Here is a 24193-nt window from a genome sequence, read left to right on the forward strand (position 1 = left end):
CGCTGCCGGCGGAGAGGACCCGGCGGCCGGGCCTGCGTGGGGCCGCGCGCCGCGGCGTCGACTTCCTCCGCGCCGGGCGGGACAGCGCAGGGCCATGGCCGAGGCGGCCGCGGCTCCGGTAAGGGCGGCCCGCGCGCTTGGCCCGCGCGGCCTCGGGCCCCGGAAGGCCGGGGCCCAGCACACTGCGCCGCAGGCCCCAGGACGGCTTCCGGGCCAGACCGGGCCTGCGGGTCCCGTGGCTGCGGCGAGCGGCTGCGAAGTCCGCCGGGGCCTACCGGACCGGGTGGAGCCGAGCGCAGGGAACGGCCGTCCGCGCCCCGGAGGCCGACCCGCGCTAAGTTCCCGGTCTGCGCGTCCCCGGGCCGGGCTCCTTCCTCCGCGCCGGGCCGGTGCTTCCCTCCCCCAGCTCCCCCCAGCGGCCTGGTGGCACCTAGGAGGTGTCCGACTTCGATTCCGTAGACGCTGAGCACCCACTATGTGCCCAACCCTCCCGGGCGGCGCGAGAAGACTGCTCGCGTTTGTCCAGCCAGGCTGGCGCTGCACTCAGCCCGGCTTAGGCACGATTTTTGTCCGCACTGCAAACCTGTGGGGTAGTGACTTATCATAGTTATTCTTTCATACAAAAGAAAAGCTGAAGGCCCAGCGAAGTTAACTTGCGGAGACTCTCGTCGAGGAAAGTGTGGGAAGACAGTGCTCACAGTTCAATGACTGATAAGAAAAGCAGACCGGTACACGAGTAGCCATATGGTCGAACAGAAAGAGGTCATAGCAACCTGAAATGAGGTTCGAGTGCAGGTGCTTAGCAGACCCTGCTGCTCCTCCTGCCCGGCCACCCAATCCATGCTTCTGTGAGTTGAGTTAGCTAACGTTTTAGGGCTTGGGCAAAGAGAGGAAAGGCACAGAGAAAGGACAGTGCGGGACTGGTCCACAAGGCTGGAGAGATGGTTTTGGTTGTGAGGCTGCAGAGCTGGAAGGGGCTGGAAGTCCTGGACTTGGTCATGTGGGTGAGGAACAGTTGAAGGATTTGGCATCCTCTTAAACCAGTGGCTTCCCTGCCTGTTTTGCAGTTGGCAATACCACCTTTCCTTTGAGTTAGCAAGAGGCTAAGTTTCAGCAGAGCACTACCCATACTAATGGTTGGACAGTTCAAAGGCCAGTGGACCGCATTAAAAAAAAGACGTTGAACAAGAATAACATCAACGAGGTAGATGTTTGAGCCGATGCCCGTTTGTGTAACAGAGATTGCAGCAGAGGGAATGGGTGGCAAAGTACAAAGATACATCTGAAATAGACTCTCAGAGTCTGGGATAATTCCAGTCAGGGCTTGTCCTAAAGAGAAGTAAGAGGCCAGAGGTATCCTACAGCAGTTTTTCCCTTCTAACAATTCTGCCCATCAAAACCCATCTTCTGAGACCTACTGGAAGTCCTTGGTCACACCCAGTGTCCCTCATGTAGCCTGAGAAACTTGAGCACCCAGGCAAGATCTTCTGCCTCTAGTTAAGGCCTCTTGTCCCCATTTTCTGACATGTCTCCCCACTTTCTGGTCCCCGGTGACTCAAATGAGTCCACACTAGTTCCTAGAAGTCACTTTTGTTTTGCAAGTAGTCCCCTACCTTTTTTTGTTGGAGAGTATTCTTCTAGAATGTAAGGAACATCTGTCTCCAGGGACTGACCGGAAGTAGCACCCATGAAGGATCTCCAGTCCTGTGGTTTGCACCTCAGATGTACATGGAGGAGCTCCTCCCATTCCCTACCAAAAATGTGTTCCTGTAGGTAGTCACTAAAGCCTCTGCCGTTCCCAGTAACAGGACGCACCCATCTTGTGATTGTTGTTGCACGTGTAAACGTTTAACTGTCTACCTTCCTCACCAGATTAGACTATGGCCCTGGTGTCAGGACAGATCATATCTGGGAATGATTTGTACCTTACAGAGAGTTCTGGCAGTGTAACAAGTCCAACTCTTAATGCCAGGCATATAACACACTTGTCACCCCTGAACGTGGGTTTTGAAGGCAAGGAAGATCAAGAGTTCAAGGCCATCCTTTGTACCTAGCAAGTTCTAGGTCAGCCTGGGCTATGTGAGACGTCATCACAAAAACAAGCAAAATACTCAACTCTTTGATTGGTTAAAATGGGCAGTAATGATAACTTTAGCTCATGGGGGAGGGCCAATTAGGAAAGGACCAAATCAGATTGTCCTAGAGGAAGGAAAATTGGCCATTGATTATCTGTCTGTTGAGTGGGGACATGAGATGCTTTTTCAAAAAGCAGTTGAGCAACCCCCTTGTTTGTGCCTCTCAGTTGAAGCAGCTGGGGTTTTTGCTGGGTCATCATCAGGCAGTTCCTGTGCGATTGTGACAGGAGTACAGGCTGGGCCCTGGTAAATCTGCAGTTTATCGTTTCTCCACTAAAACTCCCAGCAATGCTAAGTCACTGTTTACTTTGCAAAATCGCACTGTGTTTACCATGTGTTTAGCACTGGGCTGTGAAAAGACAGTGTCCACTAGAGGAGATGTGTAGGGCTGACCTACAGGAAATGACTAGGGGAAAAGCACCAAGGTAGGAATCTTCAGTGTGCTGTGGGGTCCCAAGGCAAGGCGCCTGCCAGAGTCAAGCCAGATCTGTTATCCAAAAAGACTACCCTCTAAGGCAAGATCTGCTGCATGATACAGGATGTCCCTCCTTAATAGGTACACAGGCTCCCCACTCCCAGCCTATTCCCCACGCCTAGGGTCTTAAAGGCTCCCAGTGCAACAGTGCAGGGAATGATGCTGGCTTCTCTTTCTCAAAGATTTCTCCGTGGACAATGGCAGCTACAATTCAGGCTATGGAGAGGAAGATTGAATCACAGGCCGCTCGACTCCTCTCCCTAGAAGGTCGAACTGGGATGGCAGAGAAGAAGCTGGCTGACTGTGAGAAGACAGCTGTGGAGTTCAGCAACCAGCTGGAGGGCAAGTGGGCCGTGCTGGGGACCCTGCTTCAGGAGTACGGGCTGCTGCAGCGGCGGCTGGAGAATGTGGAGAACCTGCTGCGCAACCGGAACTTCTGGATCCTGCGACTGCCCCCTGGCAGCAAGGGCGAGGTCCCCAAGGTAGCTTTTGGATGCCCTGGGTGGGGAAGCTGAGGGTCTGTGCCTGCAAGCACGCGCGCGCGTGTGTGTGTGTGTAAGTGTGTGTGAGAGAGACACTGGTTTCAGATGCCCCTGACCTTTGATGATGTGGCTGTGTATTTTTCTGAGCAGGAGTGGGGCAAACTGGAGGACTGGCAGAAGGAACTCTACAAGCATGTGATGAGGGGCAACTACGAGACGCTGGTCTCCCTGGGTAAGGCCTGACATGCTTCTGTAAGGTGGGATTTTACGAGTTCCCAGACCTCTCTGTGATACTGTTTTCATGTCAGTGATGGGTAACTCCCTAGATACTTTGAGCAAGGAGACCCCTCCCACCTTCCCATCCTTCCCTACTTGTGGGTGAAGTCAGAAACTCCCTTCTGCGTGGTGGAGTAAACCGGGGAAAGTGGTGACACCTGTCCTCACTAGGCCCAGGGTATTGACATCTGTTTTGGCTGAGACTGGAGCACAGGTGTGCCTCGGCTCTCCATCATCTTTCTAATCAACTCCAGTTTAGCAGAGAAGTTGTTCTCCTTCCAAGGACTGGGTGGCTTTGATATAATCCATTTCAGAATCTGTGAGAACAGGGTCGCGCTTGCCTCTCAAAACAGGTGTTCTTTCCCTGCCCCAAAGCCCTGCTTCCCCAGCCCCTGCGGCTACTGTCCTGAAAGGCAGAGTCCACTCTTCTTGGTCTTACTTCCCGGCCAAGAGTGTTTGGTGGGGTTCTGTTTTGCAGACATGCTGCTGCTTCCTAATGTGGCCCTGTATGCGGCACCATGAGCTCTGTGGACAGGTGACTGTGGGCCTTTCACATGCATTGTTGAATGAGTAGTAGCACCTCTCCCACCCTGTACACTCTGCACAAGACCATCCCTAGACTTTGCAGCAGAAGGCCTGCCATTGAGTATTGCTCTTCTGTACCAGTCAAGACATTTAGTTTCTAGGCTGTTGGTGATTTGACAAATGTCTACTGCCCAGCTTTGATGAGAATGTGGTGGAATTAACCTCCTGTCTTTCCTCAGACTATGCCATCTCCAAACCCGAGGTCCTCTCCCAGATTGAGCAAGGCAAGGAACCATGCACCTGGCGTCGTACTGGCCCCAAGGTCCCGGAGGTTCCTGTGGACCCAAGTCCAGGTGAAGGATTGGGAAAAGGTCAGGGTCACACCAGGTGACCAAATGAATACAGAAAAGTAAAGGTCCAGGCGGGTGTCACTCTTTCCAGAAAGACAGAGAGAGAAAGTTTTAAATCTAAATCTTTCATGGTTGAGTCATAACTATGACTTACTCAGCTATGTTATAGAAACTAGTAATTTCCATCCTGGATGTAGATAGCAAAGCCAGAAGCAGGGGCACAGAATTAGAGGATGAGAGAAGAGGAAGTGAGAAGGAGTTGAAGACTAGGCATTCAGAGCTGTGCAAAGGAGTCATCCAATCTTAAACACACGGGGAATTTCAGAACCCACTGTATGGTTCAATGTAACTAGAATCAGGTGCTTATTTTAGCTGAATGTAGACACTGAACACAGTGTCTCAGATTTTCCTGGGGCCAGTCTGTACCTCTATAAGTTTGGGAAGGGCAGGGATGCTGGGTTCCTGCAGGGAAGACCTTGCTGGCTCCTTTGGTGAGAGGCATGGTCTCCGTCTGACCTCTGCCTTCTCCTTTTCCTTCCCTTGCCTGTCCTGTCACCTGGGGTTTGTGTCCTTCATGACACTGTGTTACTCAGGCTTTATGTAGTTAAACATGTCGTACATGTTTACTTCATGTAACTTGGTCTTCATCTAGTTAGGCAAGAGCAGAAACAGGTCTAGAACTGAGTCCATGGCCAGTTTTCATGTACTCAGCTGTGTAGCTCAGTAGAGATATTTTGAGAGTCTTGTTGGTACCAAGGACAGTGAGTCATCTGGATGGTGGAAAGGTGCCTGCTCAGTTCTCTGCCTGGAAGGGGGTGAGGGGTACATGTAGCCTTGACTTCCAGAGCTAAAGGTAAGAGGTTTCTGGTACCTGCCTTCATTTCTTAATGTTTGTAACATGTCCTTTTCCTGGCAATAACCAATAGGGTCCAAGAAATGGCCAGTTGTTGGCCCTTACTCTGCACTGTGCATTGGAGCCTGCCAGCAGCTTTTCTTCCCTTCTCAGTCCAGTCATCTGGGGTCCCTGCCCTCCTTTCACTCCTGACTGAGGTGGCGCATGCCCTTATCAGGCCTTATCTCTTTTCTTCCCTCTTGTGATTTTCATGGTGCTTTGCAGGACCCACCATGCCCAGCCAGTACTCCTCGTCCAGTGTATTCCCGTCGGTCGTGCCTGGGCTGAGCTCTGGCTCTTCCCAAGTGCTGCTGCTCTATAGCTCTTTTGTCCTCTTTTCCATGTTCCTTTGATGTTGGGCTTTCAGGAATCAGGTGTCCTTGCTCCTCATGACTGACTATTGCTAACTAACCTCTGTCTCTGGAAACCCTGTCTTGAGAGCTAAGGCTTCCTTTAGACCTCTGGACACCTTGCCATTCTTCACCTTCCTACTCTTGAAGATTGCTATGTCCACGTGGTGCCCTTCCCTCTCTCCACCCCCTTCACTATCCTGGCACTGTTGATGGTCTCCTCCTTCCTCCACTGTCACCATTCCTAGCATGTACGCCACAGCCACTTCTGCTGCTGCTTCCAGCTTCAGAACCTCAAGTCCATCAGGTCTTCAGTCTATAGGACCTTCAAAGCCTTCACACTCTTTCTCAATCCTCCTTTCTCTGTGGCCATCATTAACTGCCCCCTTCATACACTCACTCACTTTCCCTGTATGCGCTCTATCTACTTGGCGAAACCGTAATTCTGAGAGATGGACTGCCTCCTCTGCACCTGCACCAGGCAGCTGCCAGTGGAGACCCGTAGCCTGCAGCCAGGCCCAGCTGGTGTTCCCGACAGCCTCTAGTGGAGCTCCTTATCAGCCAGTAGTCATCAGATCAGTGCCTCACTAGCTCAGGGTCGCAAAGTATGGCTCACAGGCTGAATCTAGCCCTGTTTATACAGGACTCACAAACCAAGAATTTCAATTTAGTTTCGCTTAAAAAAGCTACTCTCGGGCTGGAGAGGTGGCTTAGTGTTTAAGAGCACCAGGTTCTGTTCCCAGTACCCACGTGGTGTTTCACAACATAGCACCAGCTCTAAGAGATTGGCATTTTTCTGACAACCCCAGGCATCAGGCGCACGTAGTATACGTACATATATGGGTTGGACATTCACACAGACCATAAAAGCATCTGCCAGCAGTGATGGTGCGTGCCTTTGAGCTCAGCACTCAGGAGACAGTGGCAGGCAGCTCTCTGAGTTTGAGGCCGGTCTCCACAGCAGTTCCAAGACAGCCAGGGCTACACAGAAACCCTGTCTGGGAAAACAAAAAAGAAAAGGAAAAAAAAAAATGATAACTTTTCTAAAAATTTGCTGTCAACTTTTTTTTTTTTTTTTTTTTTTTTAAGGGAAAAAAAAACATTGGTCTGACCCCTTCTACTCAGGCTGCCCTGTGCCTGCTGCTCTGCAGTCATGCCTGTAGCTCTGCTTTCCTGGCCACTCTGTAGTACAAGGATATTGCTTCTGCCTGGCCTTAGGCGCTGCCTATGCTACATTCTCAAGGGCAGTAGACATTCCCTCCCTTGACCCCATTCCTGTCCCAAGACTGCCCACTTCTCTGGCTTCCATTCAGGTTCCAGAGGGACCATGTATTCTCCAAGCCATCCCTTTTATCTGGGTGCCTCTTCCTCATTGTGTCTAGAGAGTTTGTCACCATAATTCACCGCCTTAGTCCATTTTCTGTTATCACTGAGTACCATAGACTGAGTCATAACAGATTTCTCACAGTCCTGCCCTGGAGGTTAGAAAGTCAAGGTCAAGGGGCCATACCTGGTGAGATCCTTCTTGCTGAATGCAATAAAGGATAACCCATTTGGGGACAGCAAGACTTTCTTCCCCTTGTTACAAAGCCCCTCAAGCTATTATAAGGGATCCCAAACTCATGACCTCATCTAATCCTGACTGCCTCCAAAGACTCCACTTCTGATGCCATTAACAGTGATCAAGAGATTTAAGTTTCCAACACAGGGATCTAGGGACATACCCAATCATAGTACTGCTTCCTGAAGTCATGTCTTTGGTTACACAGGACACCTGCTGCTCCTGGGGTTCCTGCCTTACCCTTATTGCCCTTCCCTTGCTGTTTCCTGTAGCCTTAAGACCTTCCCGAAATGGTGTTCCCTCGTCCTCACAGTCCCCTATTCCCTAATGGCATCTTAGGTCTCTGTACTTAAGTCCAGGTGTGTGCCCCACCCTTGGCTTGTAACTGATTTCCCATACCTCATACCCATGGCAGGTACATTCAGAGCAACCTGGTAACGTCCGTTTGAAACTCATTCTTCTCTCATTGTCCCTGGCTTCTCCATCTATCCAGCTGTAAGCCAAAAACTCAAAAGTTTTCTGGCCTTCTGCATACGTGTGTACATGCACACACCGTCTCTCTTCCTAGTCCTCCCACTCAGTTATCTAGACTCCTTCCAAGCCTCAGTCTCTTGTTAAGATGGTTGTCATCTTAGCCCCTTCAGTCTGCTTGGACCCATCAGAGACCCCCTTGAAATACACTTCCTAACTTTCCATCAGTCTCCATAGCCCAGCAGCCTCCCATGTTCCTATCTTTGCTCTGCCGCTGTCCTCTAAGCTGTTTGCTCAGCATTTGGGACTGCTGGTACCAAATCCTTGGCTAGTATACTTCCTCAGGGCCGAGATAGGCAAGCCTTTGAGTGAGACTTTCCTCAGTCACCCTCTCTGACATTGCAGCCCTCCCACCTACAACTCTGCTCTCTCTCTGTTCCAGGTATTTTGTATTTGTCTTTTCATTATATACATGTCCTCCCTACCATTTATAAATTTCAAGGAATAAAAAGTGTGTGTTTTGTTCACGTAATCATCCCATACCCTGCATATTTCCTAGCAGAGTAGGAATTCAGGAAGTGGTCTTGAGTATACTCAGTTCCATCTTCTGAGATGTGTCTGGGTGATTTGGTGTTTGGAATTTGTCTGTGGTACTGTTCGCTGCCTTCGTGGACTTCGCCCCATTCCTCAGGTAGCAGCCACTCACATTCATTGTCCTTGTGTTTTGGAAAGTCAGCATTAATGTCATAGTTTTACTCTTTCACATGTGGCTGTACTAACTCATTAGGTACAGGCCTTCCTGCCATAGCCTCAGTACTGGGGTAGAGGTGGGGCCTTGGACACCTGGCCCAAGCTTTTCAACAGGTGCTTGATATTTGAAAAACAGCTATATAGCTGGGTGTGACACATGCCTGTAAGCTCAGCATTTAGAACACAGAAGACCCTTGAGAGCAGCCAGGAGTACAATCCTGAAAGCTTTTCTCAAACAAGATAAAAGAAAACCCCAAATGTAATGTATACTAGTGTTTTGGAGGCTGAGGCAGATGGATTGCTATTGAGTTCAAAGCCACCAAGATGACATAGCAAGTTCAGGCCTCCTGGGACTACATAGTAAGACCCTACCAAAGCAAATCAACAACAACAGAAAGGCACTGTTGCAGTTTGTTTTCTAGTAATGTCTGTTTTTCACTGCCACAGCACCTGGCAGTGGCATCGGTGAGTACATCATCAACACGCAGGCGTCTCCCTGGGGCAGACCTAAGGTGCCTCCTGTATCAGCCTGGGGTGTCGCTGTCTCTGCCAGCATTGCTGTCCCCAGAGCTAACAGAAGATTCTCCCGTCAGCAATATGAAATGTGTTTCTGATATCTTTCCCCCTTTTCATAATTAACATTTGCCAGTGAGGCAGGGGAGACATGGTATCTCAGTTTAGTTTGTTTCTCCAACAGAGTATCATGGCATACGGAGAAAAAGACTGCCTGCCTCAGGACAGACAGCGAGCAGAGCAAGAGTCTGTCTTATTAGTTTTTTTCTTTAAAGATTTATTTATTTTTGCTTTATGTATATGAATGTTTGGCTGTGTTTATGCAGGTGCACCATGTGTGGCCCACAGAGGCCAGAAGAGGGCATCACATACCCCCCAGCCCCCTGCCCCAGAACTAGAGTTACAGACTGTTGTGAGCCACTGTGTGGGTGCTGGGAATTGAACCTGGTTCCACTGAAAGATCAAGTGCTCTTAACAGATGGGCTATCTCTGCAGCCCTTTTAGATATAAATGGTTTTTTATTGTTTTTTTTTGTTTGTTTGTTTGTTTTGTTTTGAGACAGGGTATCTCTGTGAAGCCTTGGCAGTCCTGGACTCACTTTGTAGACCAGGCTGGCCTCGAACTCATAGAGATCCACTTGCCTCTGCCTCTCAGAGTGCTGGGATTACAGGCATGCATCACTGTGCCCAGCAAATATATTTTTAAACTACACTTTAAATTCAGGTGTGTGGGGGTGTATACGTGCACATTGGGGGTCAGAGGACAGCTTGTAGGATAGGTTCTCTTCTTAGACCATGTGGGTCCTAGTGATGCCACTCAAGTCTTCAGGCTAGCGGCCAGCAAACATTGACCGGCCTCACTAGTCCATATGTATTTAAGTCCTTAATCCAGCTAGAATTAATGTTTATATAGGCTGCAAAGGAGAATTTAACATTCTTCCACTGGGTATGGTGGCACACACCTCTAACCCACTCGGGATTAGAGCCAGGAAAATAGGAATCTCATGATCATTCTTGACTACAAAGCAAGTTGGAAGACTGCCTAAAAGGCCCTTTCTGAAAAGCACTTGCCATCAAGCCTGATGACCTGAGTTCAGTCCCCAGGACCCACGTGGTAAGAGAGAACCAACTCCTGAAAGTTTCTCGCTGACCTCTACAGGTGTTCTGTGTCACTTGGGCGCTAACTGTAGACCAGCCTGAGATATAGGAGACCCTGGCTCAAAACATTTCTTAGTAAATATTCCTGTCTTGGCTGGTTTATAACCAGCTTGAACCTGTTTTTGCATGTACACAAGGCTGTTTCCTGGCTCTTTGTTCTATTTGTTGCTCTCTGTGTGTCTCTACCAATGCCACACTCTTCAGCTTCCTCATAATACCTCGTGGATCAAACCTGCCCTGCTTGTTCTTTAAACTGGTCTTTGCCTTTCTCACTCAGATCTTTGCTCTTCAGTATGCATTTTGGAATCTTTTAAGTTCTCACTATAATCCTGTTGGGAGCATGGATGAATTGCGTTAGCTACTTTATAATTTAACTTCTAGAAAATTGCCATCATTACAACTGTTGAGCTTTTCTTTGTTTTGTTTTGGTTTTGTCCATGGAAAGATTAATTTATTGACAGTTTCTTAGGTTTCACAGTCTTCTCACGGTAGATGTTTCTCTCACAAGTAAGATGTTCTTTTAGACTGAATTTTGTGTTTTATGCAGTTGTGATGGGTACATGTGGTATGCTTTGACTTCATTCCAGGCCTAAAATGCTGCTGTCATTAGGTGTGATGAATCATATGTTCAGACACCTTTTGGGTTTTTTATAGTTTACAAAACAAACAAAAATGAGAACAACAACAAAAAACTTCATCAGTAGCTCTTTGGGCAGTGCTAGGAATAAAACGCTAGGACTTTTGCATTCTTTTTTGTTTGTTTGTTTTGGTTTTTTGAGACAGGGTTTCTCTATGTAGCATTATAGACCAGGCTGGCCTCAAACTCAGAGATCCACCTGCCTCTGCCTCCCTGAGTGCTGAGATTACAGACATATGCTGTTATGCCCGGCTTGTACATTCTTTTTTAAACTATGGCTAAGCAATTTGGCTTTAAACTATGCCCTAGCAATTTGGCTAAGGTGTTGTAGAGTCGACATCTTTCCTTGATGATGCGTCATGAGCAGTGTACAGCTTCTACCTGCAGTGTGACTTTAAGAGGTTGTTTTGTTTTCAGCAGTAAAGACCAAATCAGGGCCTTGTTTGTGACAGGCTACCATTCTATTACTGAACTGTACCCCCAGCCTCCTTTTCATTTTATCTATTTATTTTCATTTTGAGACAGCATTCACTGTGCCCAGGCTTGCCTTGCACTTGAAACCCTGCCTTGTCTGTTAAGTGCTAGGTCTGTTATGGGGTTTGGTGTGCTTTGGTTCTTGTCGTAAAGGATAGAATTCAGCAGAGGGGCTCAGCTTAAGCAATGATTTACTTAGCAAAGTGAAGCAAAGCCATAGTGCACTTCACAGAGCTGGGAATGAGCTGACCCAAGAGTGGATAGCTGAAAAAGATCTTGCATGTGTTTTTTGTAAGAGGTTATATGAATATTTATGAGGTGAGGAGCATATTTGTGGGGAAAGGTAACCTTTTCCCTCCCAAATCATGGCACACTGGAGCATCTTTCTAGGGTATTTCTTTCCATGACTTTAAAAAAAAACAAAACAAAACACTAAAGAGAGCAAAACCATAGCATCCTGTGTCCTTGGATGATACAGACCTTTTTCAGTTCACAAGTGTGAGAAAGTTTTCCCTCCCCTTAGTTTTAATATAACAGGAATAACCTGACGGCAGTTTAAGGGTGTTCAGTCACAGAGGGACATTTTGACCATAGACACAGCTTCTAAGGTAACTGCTTCCATTTCCTTGGTTACCTCACATCTGATTCCCTGCCTACTGAGTCTCAGAATTACAGGTGTGTGCTGCCATACCTTGCTAGGAATTTTCTTTTAAAGTATTGTCTAAAAGACCAGGCATGGTGAAGCACACCTTTAATCCCAGCACTTGGAAAGCAGAGGCAGGTAGACCTCGTGAGTTTGGCCAGTCTGGTCTCCATAGCAGTTCCAGGCCAGCCAAGGCTACATAGTGATACCCTGTCTCAAGAAACAAGGTATCTTCAAAAGGAGCCAGGAAGATGGCTCAGCAGTTAAGACCATGTGCTGCTTTTCAAGAAGGGCCCAAGTTGTGTTCCCAGCACCCATGTCAGGCAGCCCACAACCATGTGTTGATCCAGCTCCAGACCTGCTGCTTCCACCTTTAAGCCTTATCGTCCAAGGACACCTGTCCTCACATGCCCACATAGAGACATCATATATGTAATAAAAATAAATAAATCTTAGTTATTTTTAGACTATCCTATTAAATCGGTGATTTAGTGTAGTATGGTATGTGTTTTTCCTCTAGTCCCTAAGCTTCCAGAATAATGACTCATGAGATTGAAAATATATTTACAAGTACCTAGGCCATATAGCTAGGCTCTTCTCTGACTAGCTCATAACGTAACCCGTTTATACTAATCTACGGTGTGCCACATGGCGGGTAACATGCGTCTGTCCTTACATCTTCCCAGGGGATGCTCCACACCTGGCTCTATTCCAGAGTACGTCCTGCCTGCCGGATGACCCACCCTTTCCTGTAGGTCATAAGTTTTTAAATTGACAGGCAAGGCATTCATACAATACACAAGATACCCTCTCTACAGTTTAGCATATAATTTTAATAAAATATAGTTTTAGTGGCCTAACTATGCACACCTATAGTCATGACATTCTTTAAAAACACAAAAATATTATAAGAATATGTTTTTGTTTTAATCCCAGGTGTGGGGATATGGAATTGTTTCAGACTGACGACAGCAGCTGACTATGATTTGCCTTGTGCTCTAGCAGAGGTGTGGCTTTGCCAGCTGCAGATAGTTTTTGAAGTTGTGTGGCATTTGGAATTCTGGAAACTTTTCAGAAGGTATATAAATGCTAGGGCCCCAAGAGGCGAGGGGTTGGTGGTGTTGATCATTCAGGGGGTTTCTTAGTAGTTGTACTCAGAAAAGAAACAAGAAGAAAGAAATTAGATTCAGGGATCTCTATCTCTCTCCTATCTGGTGATAGAGGGTAAAATGGGGTGGGGAGGAGGGGATGAAGCTTCGGGAAAAGAAGAACCCATAAAGTGGCAAAGACTAGCTACACTCTATCCCATCTCCTAGCCATAGGTTTTTATTGTTTGCTATCAAACAATTGGGGGTTGGTTTTGATGTTTAATAATGTGTGGTTTTCCTGTTACTCTGCATCGCATATAATGGTGAGAAAATACCCAGGAAGGAGATTCGTGAAGTATCTAGAGTGAACTCAGCAATTGTGTGCCAAACATCCAGCACAAGAAGTGGGCACCATGAGAACCTTCCAGAGTCTGTGTCCTTCACTTGTTATGAACAGACAAAATCAGAACCTGTGCTGTTCATCCCTGCCTTTCTTCACACTGTTACTCTCGGTGCATTACCAAAAGCCCTTGTTTGCTTTTTAACTTTTTATGAAGGGTGCCATGGTGCATATTTTCTTCTCGGGCTTGCTTTTTCCATTTGACATCTGTGCTTGAGTGCTCGTGATATAAAACCAATAGTTCATATCCATGATTTTTCATTTCATAATTTTTATGACTAACTGCATTTATTTTGTTTTCTGCTGGGGAGTATTTGCTGGGTTTTTTGTTTTGTTTTGTTTCTAAGTTTTGAGTTATTTGGGGTTAGTGTGAATTTTGGTTGTTTCACTTTAAAGACATGCTGTTGTGAAAATTCTTCGGTTATTTTCTCTAATATAGACTTGGAGTGGCCCGGGACATGAGTGTCAAAGTGTCGCTGAACTGAGGTTACCAGCAGGACTTAGGGCTCCTCTCCTGCCTCTTTGAAAAGGTTGTTTCCATTTCTGACCATCATGTGGGAACGAGGTGGTTTTGAGTGCACGTGAAACGGAGCACTGTGTGCCACCGCTTGCTGTGTTTGTGGCTGTTCTATTTGTCTTTTCAGTTGCTTTCTTGTTAATTTGGAAGTTCTTTGCATTTCTGAGTATTTGTGTGTACTGACACTTTCTCTAGTTGGGGTGGTTTGTTGGCTGTTTTGTGTGCTGGAGCTGGAACTCAGGGCCCCGTATGTAACAGGCAGTGCTCTACACTGAGTGACGTGCTCAGAGCTGTACTGTAAAGCCCCGATGCTTCTCACTCCCCTGTACTGAGGTCTGGTAGTCTTTCCTTTGTAAGGGAGCTTTTTTCTGTCTTTAGCAATTAAGAAACGTTTCCCCAGCTCCAGATCATAATAAAGTCTTGTATTTTTTACCGAAAGTTTCAAGCTTTGCTGCACATACTCAAGTCCTTAGCCCAGCAGGGTCAGGTTTTGTGCTGAGCAGCAGAGGAGACCGTGCTACTTTCTTACTAGCTAGCATTCTGTTCTTTTCCTTCATTGTTGTGAGGAAACTTTCACTGCCTGATCAACTACCATGAAAAATCTAAATGGGGTTTTGAAATTGCAAGTATTGACGCTTTTCCTCTCATTGAGTTGTTATCCTTTCTTCTGTCTGTAATATCTCTTTGAAATTTTATAATTTTATGCCCAAAAGGTCTTTACTTTTAGTTATATTTCTATGTTCCTTTTTTTTATTTTGTTTTTTTAATTGCTGTGCTCAATGGTATCTTGTTTTAACTGGCAGTTTCTGTTTATTGCTGATTTATGGGGACTAGGGGCAGGAAAACACCCTTCCCGTGTAGCAGGAGCTCTGTGAAGGTGCTGTTTTCAATCCTCTGCCCTGCACACAGCCAACCTGAAAGTGTGAGGTAACAGCACACGCAGAGGTAAGGATCAGGAGAGACCAGCACAGTGCCGGGTCCACCGGCCAGCTGCAGAGCTGGGTGTCCTCAACTTCCCTGCTAGGAACAGCTCCAGGCTAACTTCTGATACTAGTGGCTTTACTTTAGAAAGTCCTTGTCCACGGATGAAAGCTAAATCCTGAATTATCACACATAAAATAACTTAACCTCACTGGCTTTCCTCCTCTGTTTCTCATGTTAAGATCCATGACACAGAAGAAAAGTAGTAATTGTTCAACTCTTCAGAATACTAGTAGTGTATTAAAAAAGCAGTTTCTTGTCTGTTGACAATTCTATCCAGAAATCTTACTAAAATCCTCATTAATACTAATAACTTTTCTAATAATCGTCTAGTTATTCTCAGATTTTCTGAGAAATTAAATCACATTAATTAATGAAGATGTATTGGCTTTTGTTTTTAAATCCATAATGGCTTATTTTTCTCTTGTTTTATTGTGCTATGAAATCCCAGAAATTGCTCAGTAGAAAATGGGCACCCTGGTGATACAGAGATGATAATGGAGACCCTAGTGTTACACTGTGAAACTAGTACTCTAGTGATTCATGATTTTAAGGAGATTGGCTTTGAACTCTCCTCATTGAGAACGCCACGAAACAAGCCCACAGCTCTGGGTAACAGGGATTTCCAGCACCCAACAGGAGGACCACAGTGTTATAGAGTGGATTTCTGCTTGGCTTTGGCATCTGTTGAGATGATACAGTTTTTTGTTTGTTTCCTGTGGTGTAGTAATACAATAAATTACATTATTTCCTAAAGTTGAGCCAACCTTTCAGCCTAAGAATAAACTTCCTGTATCATTGTCATTTGTGCGCATTATAGATTTATTATGTCGATTGTTGTAAAACTTGAATCTGTCTTTGTTGGTCTGTAATTCTTTGTTAGACTGTAATTCTCCTTTTGCAGACTGCCTCCTCCTGCTCTTAGTGCTGAAGATAGTTATTTGCTCAGAGTCTGCATGATGTTGGAATGATGTACTCTGGGTGTTCAGAAGACACCATTGAAGCCATGTGGGTCTCAGTTTTCTTTGTTAGAAGGTTTAGACACAGATTTATTTTATTTTAGTTAAAAGATTATTTAGGTATTCTGTTCTTTTTTTGGTTCAGTTTTTGCAAGCTGTAATTTTTCTAGGAATTTGTCCATTGCTGCAGACTTTTCAGAAGGGTGTTTAGAATACTGTCGCAGTGTGCTCGTCAGCTGCATCTGAGCCCACTCACTCCTTTGGTTTCATTTTCAGGCTGGGGATGTGTTCTCTCTCCTTTTCTCATAGGGTTTTACTTGAGTTGAACTGGCTTAATACTCTTTTCAGTAAAGCAATCTTTTGTTTTCCACATTATTTCCTGTACACTAATCGGCTAATTCCATCCTTAGAGCTTCACACTTGCAGGCGAGTGCTTTGCCACTGAGCTGTGTCCCCAGCTGTTGGGTTTGGTTTTTTCCCACTTTTTGAGACTTTTTGAGAATGTTGCCCAGGCTGACCTTAAATATGTGCTTGTGATTTCCTCCCACTGTCTGCCAAGAAGCTGGAATTAGAGGCCTGAGCACAGGTGTAGCTTCCTTCTGTTCTTTAAAGGCTTTTGTTTTGAAGCCAGCCTGGTCTACAGAGTAGGTTCCAGGACAGCCACAGCTATAAAGAGAAACCCTGACTCAAAAAAATATGTAAAATAAAATAAAGGCTTTTGTTGTTGGTATTGCTTCTTTTGTGATACCTTGCATTACCTAACTAGCCCATTAATTTTCATCCTGTTTTTTTCTGCTATAAAATTTCTGGTATGTGCCGCCGTAGGTCCGACTCACAAATTTTTATATTTTCATCAACACTAGCATCCTAGTGTGTTTCAGTTTTCCCTTAGGCCCTTGATTATTTAGAAAGATACATGTGTATGTATATACATACCTACATGATATTACTGATTTCTATTTTGCTTTCTGTTAACTTGTTTTTTTATTTTACATACATGGGTGTTCTGTCTGCATGCATGTCTGTCCACTGCTTGTATGCCTAGTGCCCTCAGAAACCAAAAAGAGCATTAGCTCACCTGCAACTAGAGTTACATGCGGTTGTGAGCTGTCATGTGGACGCTGGAACTAAAACCTTAGATCTTCTAGAAGAGCCAGCGCTCTGAGGCGCTGCACCATCTCTCCACCCCTCCTCATCCTTTTCTGATTTTGCTGCTGGGACGCTTTTGGAGACATGGGTGAATGACACCATCTGTGTGGCATGGCTGGTCCACACAGGGCCTTGGCCACCCTTTGCATCCCCTTCTGCTGTGTTCCCTGAGACACCAGTCTTACTCCTGTCTCTTCTACACTCTTCCTTTGAGGAGTATTCATTTACTGTTCCCTTCCCCTTCAGACTATTTTTTAGTTTATTTAATTTTATTCTTTATGCATTGGTATGAAGGGTGTCAGAATCTGCAGAATTGGAGACAGTTGGGAGCCACCATGTGGTTGCTGGGAAATGAACTCAGGACCTCTGGAAGAGCAGACAGTTCTCTTAACCACAGAGCCATCTCTCCAGCTCCCCAGACTATTGTTATTTTTAATTAGTTTGAAAGTTAGACTTTGCTTGGAAATGGTGGCACACACCTTTAAACTCAGCATTCAGGAGGCAGAGGCAGGCTAATCTCTGTGAGTTGAAGGCCAGCCTGTCTACAGAGTGGATTTCAGGGCTACACAGAGAAAAAAAAGCAAAAGAAAAAGTTAAACTTTTTATTCGTTTCAGGAAGCTTTAGGATTTTTGTTTCTTTCTTCAAGGAGTGACTTTTATGAGGTTGATGTTAATGGAACCTTGGCTTATATGTAACTGAAATAGGAAAAATATGAAATATGAATGTCTTTTTTCCATCTCTGTAGTTGAAAGGCAGAATTCTAGTGTGTTTGTTATTTTTTTATCTGTGAAAATAATGCCCTACTTTCTTCTGACTTGACTGTTCTTGGGGAGAAGTCAGTTGTCAGTAAATTGGCGTTCCCAGGCGGCAATCCTCCAACCTCTGTTCACCTTTATTTGTAGGTTGTCACCTAGGCTTTGTATTAGCCAGGAGGTGGTGGCTCACACTTTTAACCCCAGCACTCAGGAGGCAGAGGCATTTGGGTCACTGTGAGTTCAGGGCCAGCCTAGTCTACAGAGAGAGTTCCAGGACAGCCAGGGCTACACAGAGAAACCTTGTCTCGACAAAACAAAACAAAAACTTTGTATTTTCCCCAATGTTTTAGATGCCCATACTAGGGGAAATTTCTCTGGTTCTCTGCATGTCTAGCTGCCATTTGCCAGAAACAGAAGTGCTCTGCATGCCACTGCTAACATCCACTGAGATGATTGTAGCAGCTTTGTTGTTCATCTGTCAAGAACTCTCTGGGTCATTTACCATCCACTCTGATCCCCACACTTTTTTTTTAAGACAGGGCCTGATGTAGCCCAGACTGGCTTCAAACTCTCTTTGTAGCTAAGGATGTTCTTAAACTTCTAGCCCATCTACCTACCAAGTGCTGGGATTTCCTAGTTGTACCTGTTCTATGCAATGCTGGGGATTGGGCCAGGGGCTCCGTGAGCTAGGCAGGCACTACCTACTGAATTACCTCCTCAGCTCCTCACTCTATTTCCCGGTCAAATTGTTTTCCTTTACCTCGAGACTCTTTCTTTTAAGCTCATATGAATATACAAGGATGGAGGGGGCAAGATGAGTTTGAGTTCAGTCCTGCATTCCTGTGTTACATACAAGTGAGAGCAGGATTCCAGGACAGCTGAGACTTGCCCTTGGACCTGAACATGCCTGTATGTTCTTCCCTTTCACCAACCCAGGCACCTGCTGCCATGGCTTTCTTGTACTGATAGACCCTAAAAATCTCCTTGATTACACATACATTCAGCTCAGGCCTGAGGGACTCACATGTTCTCCTTTTCCTAGGCTCTGGAGCCCCAGTTCCTGCCCCTGACCTCCTGATGCAGATCAAGCAAGAGGGTGAGCTTCAGCTGCAGGAGCAGCAGGCTCTTGGTGTGGAAGCCTGGGCAGCTGGACAGCCAGATATTGGGGAAGAGCCCTGGGGCCTCAGCCAGCTGGACTCTGGGGCAGGAGACATCTCCACAGATGCTACCTCTGGTAAGTGATTGAGACGGGAGCAGGGATAAGTTTTGGGGACTGAGGGTAGGGCTTGGAAAGGTGCCTAAAAGTGTCTGAGGAACTGTGAGGTCTCAAATCTAGCCTGGGGGCTGCAGAGGTGGCTTAGTAGTTAAGAGCACTGGCTGCTCTTCCAAGGACACTGGTTCAATTCCAAGCACCCACATAGCAGCTCACAACTGTCAGAAGGGGATCTGACACACTCTCTGGCTTCTGAGGGTACAGTGCATGCATGTGGTGCACAGATATGCATATAGACAAAACACCTGTGCATGTAAAATAAAAATAAATATTTTTAAAATGAGGAAGAAAATCTGGCCTAACATCTTGTTAGTTTTTCAAACCTACCTTGAGGCATAGGCTCAACTCGTTTTGAAGGTGAGTGAGTTGGTAATATTTGACTTTCCAATGCTTTAGAGAAGGGAGCAAAAGGCACTAGCTTCAAAGAAGCCACACATGGTCATTCAGAGCAGTCCTGAGGAGGGCTTTCAGGGTTTCACTGCCCTGCCCTGCCCTGCCCGCCCCTCCCTCAGTTTTCATGTTCACTATTCTCCCATGTCCTTGTCCTTCCCCTAACTCACAGGCTGCGACTTCTCTTCCTTACAGGTGTTCATTCCAACTTTTCAACCACCATCCCACCCTCTTCCTGGCAAGCAGATCTCCCTCCCCACCACCCCTCTTCAGCATGCTCAGATGGCACACTGAAGCTAAACACAGCGGCATCCACAGAAGGTACAGCAGTGGAGGAGACTGAACGCCTGGACGGGAGCTCTGTTCTTCCTGGTGACTTGTCCCAGCCTTTCAGCCAGCATGCAGAGTCTGCTCTCCCGCTGGCTGTGCTTCCTGCTCTCTACCTCCTTCGGAGCTCTCTGACTTGAACAGCGTTTCTTGAGGATACCCATTTCTTATAGACAGTTCCTTCCACGGGGAGTTAGCCAATCTATTCAGATAAGCTGATTTCTAGGAGGACAAGCCTTCCCCTCCCCCAGGCAACCTGTGGCCCCCATGGCACAGATGCAAACAGACTAAGCTAAAACCACTTCCTAGATGTCAGTGCTGCCAAAGAGTTGGGAAGAGCGACTTCCACATTCTTGTTCTCACATTCCCTTGTTTGAAGGCCAGTTTTCTGTTACCTTAATAAAAATGTCATCTTTTCCCACTCCCACCACCAAAATATGATAAAACACCAGGGTCCCTGATAACAAGTCTTGGGGTTGAAATTCAGTATATTTATATAAAGTCAAACAGTTCTACTTGTTCAGTAGCATTTTGGTCATCAGGTAACTACAGGTTACCAGATGGTTGGCCAAGGGTCCTTTCCATGTGTTGTCCAGGCTAATCTTGCAGCCCTGTGCGGTTGGGTACTCACAGTGAAACTGTGGCTAAAAAATGTGCCTGACAGCTGTACAGTCCCAGATGCCGCAGAGGCCAGGCCTGTGCTTCTGCCTTATTTTTAGGACATGACCACCACACTCAGAGTCCCTTTCTTAGAATAAATTCATAATTTACCAGCCAAAGAAAGAAAACAGAATCTGGGAACCAAATTTGAGGGCTGCTTTTACTGTGGGGAAGTCAGCAGGCCAGGTGAAGCTTTTGGCTAGGGATGGGGCGGGATGTGCATTTTATGTGGGGTTAGGTCCCATGTTCTGTTCCATGGGGCTGGGTGATTGCTCTGCTTCCAAATGAAGCTGTCTGTCCCTTGTTGTATTTAAAGTGTCCAGAATGATCTCTGCCCTTCTCTCTTTCTCAGCAGATGTAAAAATTGTTATCAAAACTGAAGTCCAGGAAGAGGAGGTGGTTGCAACACCTGTGCATCCCACAGACCTGGAGGCTCATGGGACTTTGTTTGCACCAGGCCAAGCCGCAAGATTCTTCCCCAGCCCTGTCCAAGAAGGAGCCTGGGAAAGCCAAGGCAGTTCCTTCCCCAGCCAGGACCCTGTGCTGGGGCTGCGGGAGCCAGCTCGGCCAGAGAGGGACATTGGTGAGCTCAGTCCTGCCATTGCACAGGAGGAGGCTCCTGCCGGGGACTGGCTCTTTGGTGGGGTCAGGTGGGGCTGGAATTTCCGGTGTAAACCTCCAGTGGGCCTGAACCCAAGGACGATGCCCGAGGGACTCCCCTTCTCCTCTCCAGACAATGGCGAGGTCATCCTGGACCCCAGCCAGGCCCCGAGACCCTTCAATGATCCCTGCAAATACCCCGGCCGGACCAAAGGCTTCGGCCACAAGCCGGGGCTAAAGAAGCACCCGGCAGCGCCCCCTGGAGGCCGGCCCTTCACCTGCGCCACATGCGGAAAGAGCTTCCAGCTGCAGGTGAGCCTGAGTGCACACCAACGGAGCTGCGGACTGTCGGACGGCGCGGGCGCGGGGGCAGCCTCCACTGCTGCTGGAGGCGGAGGTGGCGGCAGTGGTGGCGGCGGAGGCAGCAGTGGAGGTGGGGGCGGTGCGAGGGACAGCAGCGCCCTGAGGTGCGGAGAGTGCGGCCGCTGCTTCACACGCCCCGCACATCTCATCCGCCACCGCATGCTGCACACGGGCGAGCGGCCCTTCCCCTGCACCGAGTGCGAGAAGCGCTTCACAGAGCGCTCCAAGCTCATCGACCACTACCGAACGCACACGGGCGTGCGGCCCTTCACCTGCACGGTGTGCGGCAAGAGCTTCATCCGCAAGGACCACCTCCGCAAACACCAGCGCAACCACCCAGCAGTGGCCAAGGCGCCCGCCCATGGTCAGCCGCTTCCGCCACTGCCAGCCCCTCCCGACCCCTTCAAGAGCCCTGCAGCCAAAGGACCTATGGCCTCCACAGACCTTGTGACTGACTGGACTTGTGGCCTAAGTGTCTTGGGACCCACTGATGGCGGTGGAGACCTGTGAGGGCCGCAACGCTCCATGTGGCCCCCTGCAGGCCACAAATGTACAAAGTCCCGTGTGCAGATAGCAGGGTGGCCTGAAAGCTCAGAAGCAAAGAGGGAGACTTGGCAGAGAACCAAATTTCCATGTTGCTGAACTGATCACTGGAAATAGAAACTATCAATGCAACCTCCACCTTAAAGAAAGTAGGATTCCGACTGTGAAACTGAACAGCTTAATAGGATCTTAAGTAATTTAATTACAAACCCATTTTTTTGTTTGTTTTTCTCTTTAATTCTTGAGGAAAAAGCTGAAAAACAGTATCAACACCAGTTGAAGTTTTGAGGTGTACTTGTGGCTTTAAGGGGTGTGTGTCTACTTTGTCTTAGCGGTGTTGGAAAGACAGTCAGTGGGAGAAGCAGGCCAGGGCACTCCCGGCCTTGGACCACACAGTCCTGTGGCAGGTGAGTTCCTCATCTAGCCAGGCAGCTGGCCGAGACCTTGGGCCCTGGGTGATGAGGGCACTGGCCCTAGACAGCCTCCACCCATCAGTAAGAACCCCGCTAGAAGTAGCCCTTGCCTCCTGAAAAGACCCCATAAAGCCGAAGCCTGACTTCTCCCTTGAGCCATCTGCGGGACCTGTCCAAGGTGGTAATGTCCTCTGTGGTAGTGACTCCTGGGCCTGGCTAAGACGAGTCATGGAGCTGTAGTAGTGTTAGGTCTGAGGGTGGTTAGCCCTCAGACATGAAGTCACAGAAAGCCAGAGCCACCCATCTTGGGTTATGTCCATTACCCATAGATGCTTCTGTTGGCTGCCATTGTGTAGTATGTTCATTTTCAAAATGGTTCCACTTCACAGCTCATTCCACCATTACCATGACTTTGGAAAGCAGCTAGACAGGTGGTTCTTTTTAGAGAAGAGGAAATAAAGGGTTCAAAGGGGACACAACCTCTCACCATGAGGACTGTGTGTTCCAGGAGCTGGGAAGAGCTGCAGCTGAGACCCAGTTCTCCTAGAACAACAGTTTAGGGAAGATTTTGAGATCTTGTCCTTTTAAAAGCTTTGTCCTACACACATGGATCAAAGCATCAAGACACAAAACTCCTCCTGCCTCAGCAGCTCGAGCTGGACAGCCCCCTGGTGTGTGTGCTTATGTATCACTAGGCACGCAGGGGGCAGTTGGATTGCCAGGTAACTGGGTACATGGCTCAGGCCTGCCTGGAATATCTTCAGTGGAATTAGAGCTAGGTCCAAGTTTCTGTCATAACAATGCTGTCCCCCCACACATAGCCATTCCCATTTTGTTTAAGCAGCCACTGGTCCTCTTGCCCAAATGGCTAATGACTCCCTGAAGAGGGCAGAGACCATGGTGCCCATTCAGCAACCTCCTGCATACTTTATTAGAAATGGACTAGTTAAGAAAATGGTTTCTATGTACTGTATATTTTGTACCTGTTTACACTTCTAATATTGATATAACTGATATTTTGAAAAACAAATGAACAGAAAACATCCTGTTAAAATAAAATCTAACCAGCACCAAGGCCGTTTCATGGATTCCATTCTTAGACATTCTTCATTTTCCCTGCTGCCTCTAAACACCTCCAGTAAGCTTTCTCAACCCCCATAGGGCTTGGCCACCTTGGGAACTATGGGTGGGTGAGTTCAGGGAAGTTTGGCTCCCTGGAGATAAACTGGCTTGGGGGGGGGGGGGGGGTCGAAACATATTAAATCTCTTTGCCACAGACTGTGAACAAGTTTTACATAGTTTGGTTTGAGATGGTATTCGGGAAGATAGGAAACTCAGAAAACTGGCATATCAAGAAAACTAATGTAAGCCCTTCCTTGCCTAAACAGGCGCACTGCCTCTAGCTGAATCCTGGCCCTGCTGCTTCCACGAGCATTTTTGCCATACTCCCACCCAGGGCTAACCGTTGGTATTTACCTCACATTTTTGTCATCTCTCTCATACCTTTTTAAGGTAAAGAAAAAAATTGGGCTGGGGAAATGGCTCAGGAATTAAGAGCATGCTCTGCTCTTAATTGGATCAGAGGATCCAAGTTCAATTCCTGGCACTTAGGTTAGGTGCTGTGAGCCTCCTGTAATTGTTCTGGTGGATCTAATGGCCTGGCCTCTGAAGACACCTGAACTCATGAGCACACGCTCCCACACAGATACACATAATTAAGAATAAAGATGCATTCAATTTTTTCACTTCCTGTTTTTTCCATGAAGGACTTAAGAATGAGACAAATGGGATGGGTCCACCAGGCCCATGATGGAGAATCCCGTCAGTGCCTAACATTTGGTCAACTCGACCTCTTCCTTCACTTCACTAGATGTCTCCAGTATCTGAAAGCCAGCAGGACGTCCTACCCAGTTCACCGTACCCTGGGTTAACCTCCAGCCCCTCCCCCACTCCTGCCCATACCCCACACTCTTAATCTCTACCCCAACCCCTCCACTCCTGCACGTAGCCCACACTCTCAATGACAGACTAATAACCAGAGCCTGGCTATAGGATTTCTCCATCCCGGCTGGGTGCCACTTGC

The 24193-nt window shown here is 47.3% G+C and overlaps 1 protein-coding gene across 2 annotated transcripts; it reads left to right on the forward strand.

Annotated features, from left to right (window-relative positions):
• The first annotated feature begins 6 nt into the window (after window positions 1-6).
• On the forward strand, window positions 7-23181 carry Znf746 (zinc finger protein 746). 2 transcript variants are annotated; one of them, XM_055605541.1, is made up of 7 exons: window positions 7-118; window positions 2793-3092; window positions 3243-3324; window positions 4133-4246; window positions 18584-18775; window positions 19400-19525; window positions 20544-23181. In XM_055605541.1, the coding sequence occupies exons 1-7, from the start codon at window positions 95-97 to the stop codon at window positions 21662-21664; spliced, it is 1959 nt and encodes a 652-aa protein (XP_055461516.1). In that variant the 5' UTR covers window positions 7-94; the 3' UTR covers window positions 21665-23181. The 2 variants fall into 2 exon arrangements, with proteins under 2 accessions (XP_055461516.1, XP_055461517.1); XM_055605542.1 differs by having other exon boundaries at window positions 20547-23181.
• Window positions 23182-24193: the final 1012 nt, after the last annotated feature.

The sequence above is a fragment of the Psammomys obesus genome, unplaced genomic scaffold (genome assembly GCF_907164565.1).
Source record: "Psammomys obesus unplaced genomic scaffold, mPsaObe1.curated_primary_1811, whole genome shotgun sequence".
NCBI lineage: Eukaryota > Metazoa > Chordata > Mammalia > Rodentia > Muridae > Psammomys > Psammomys obesus.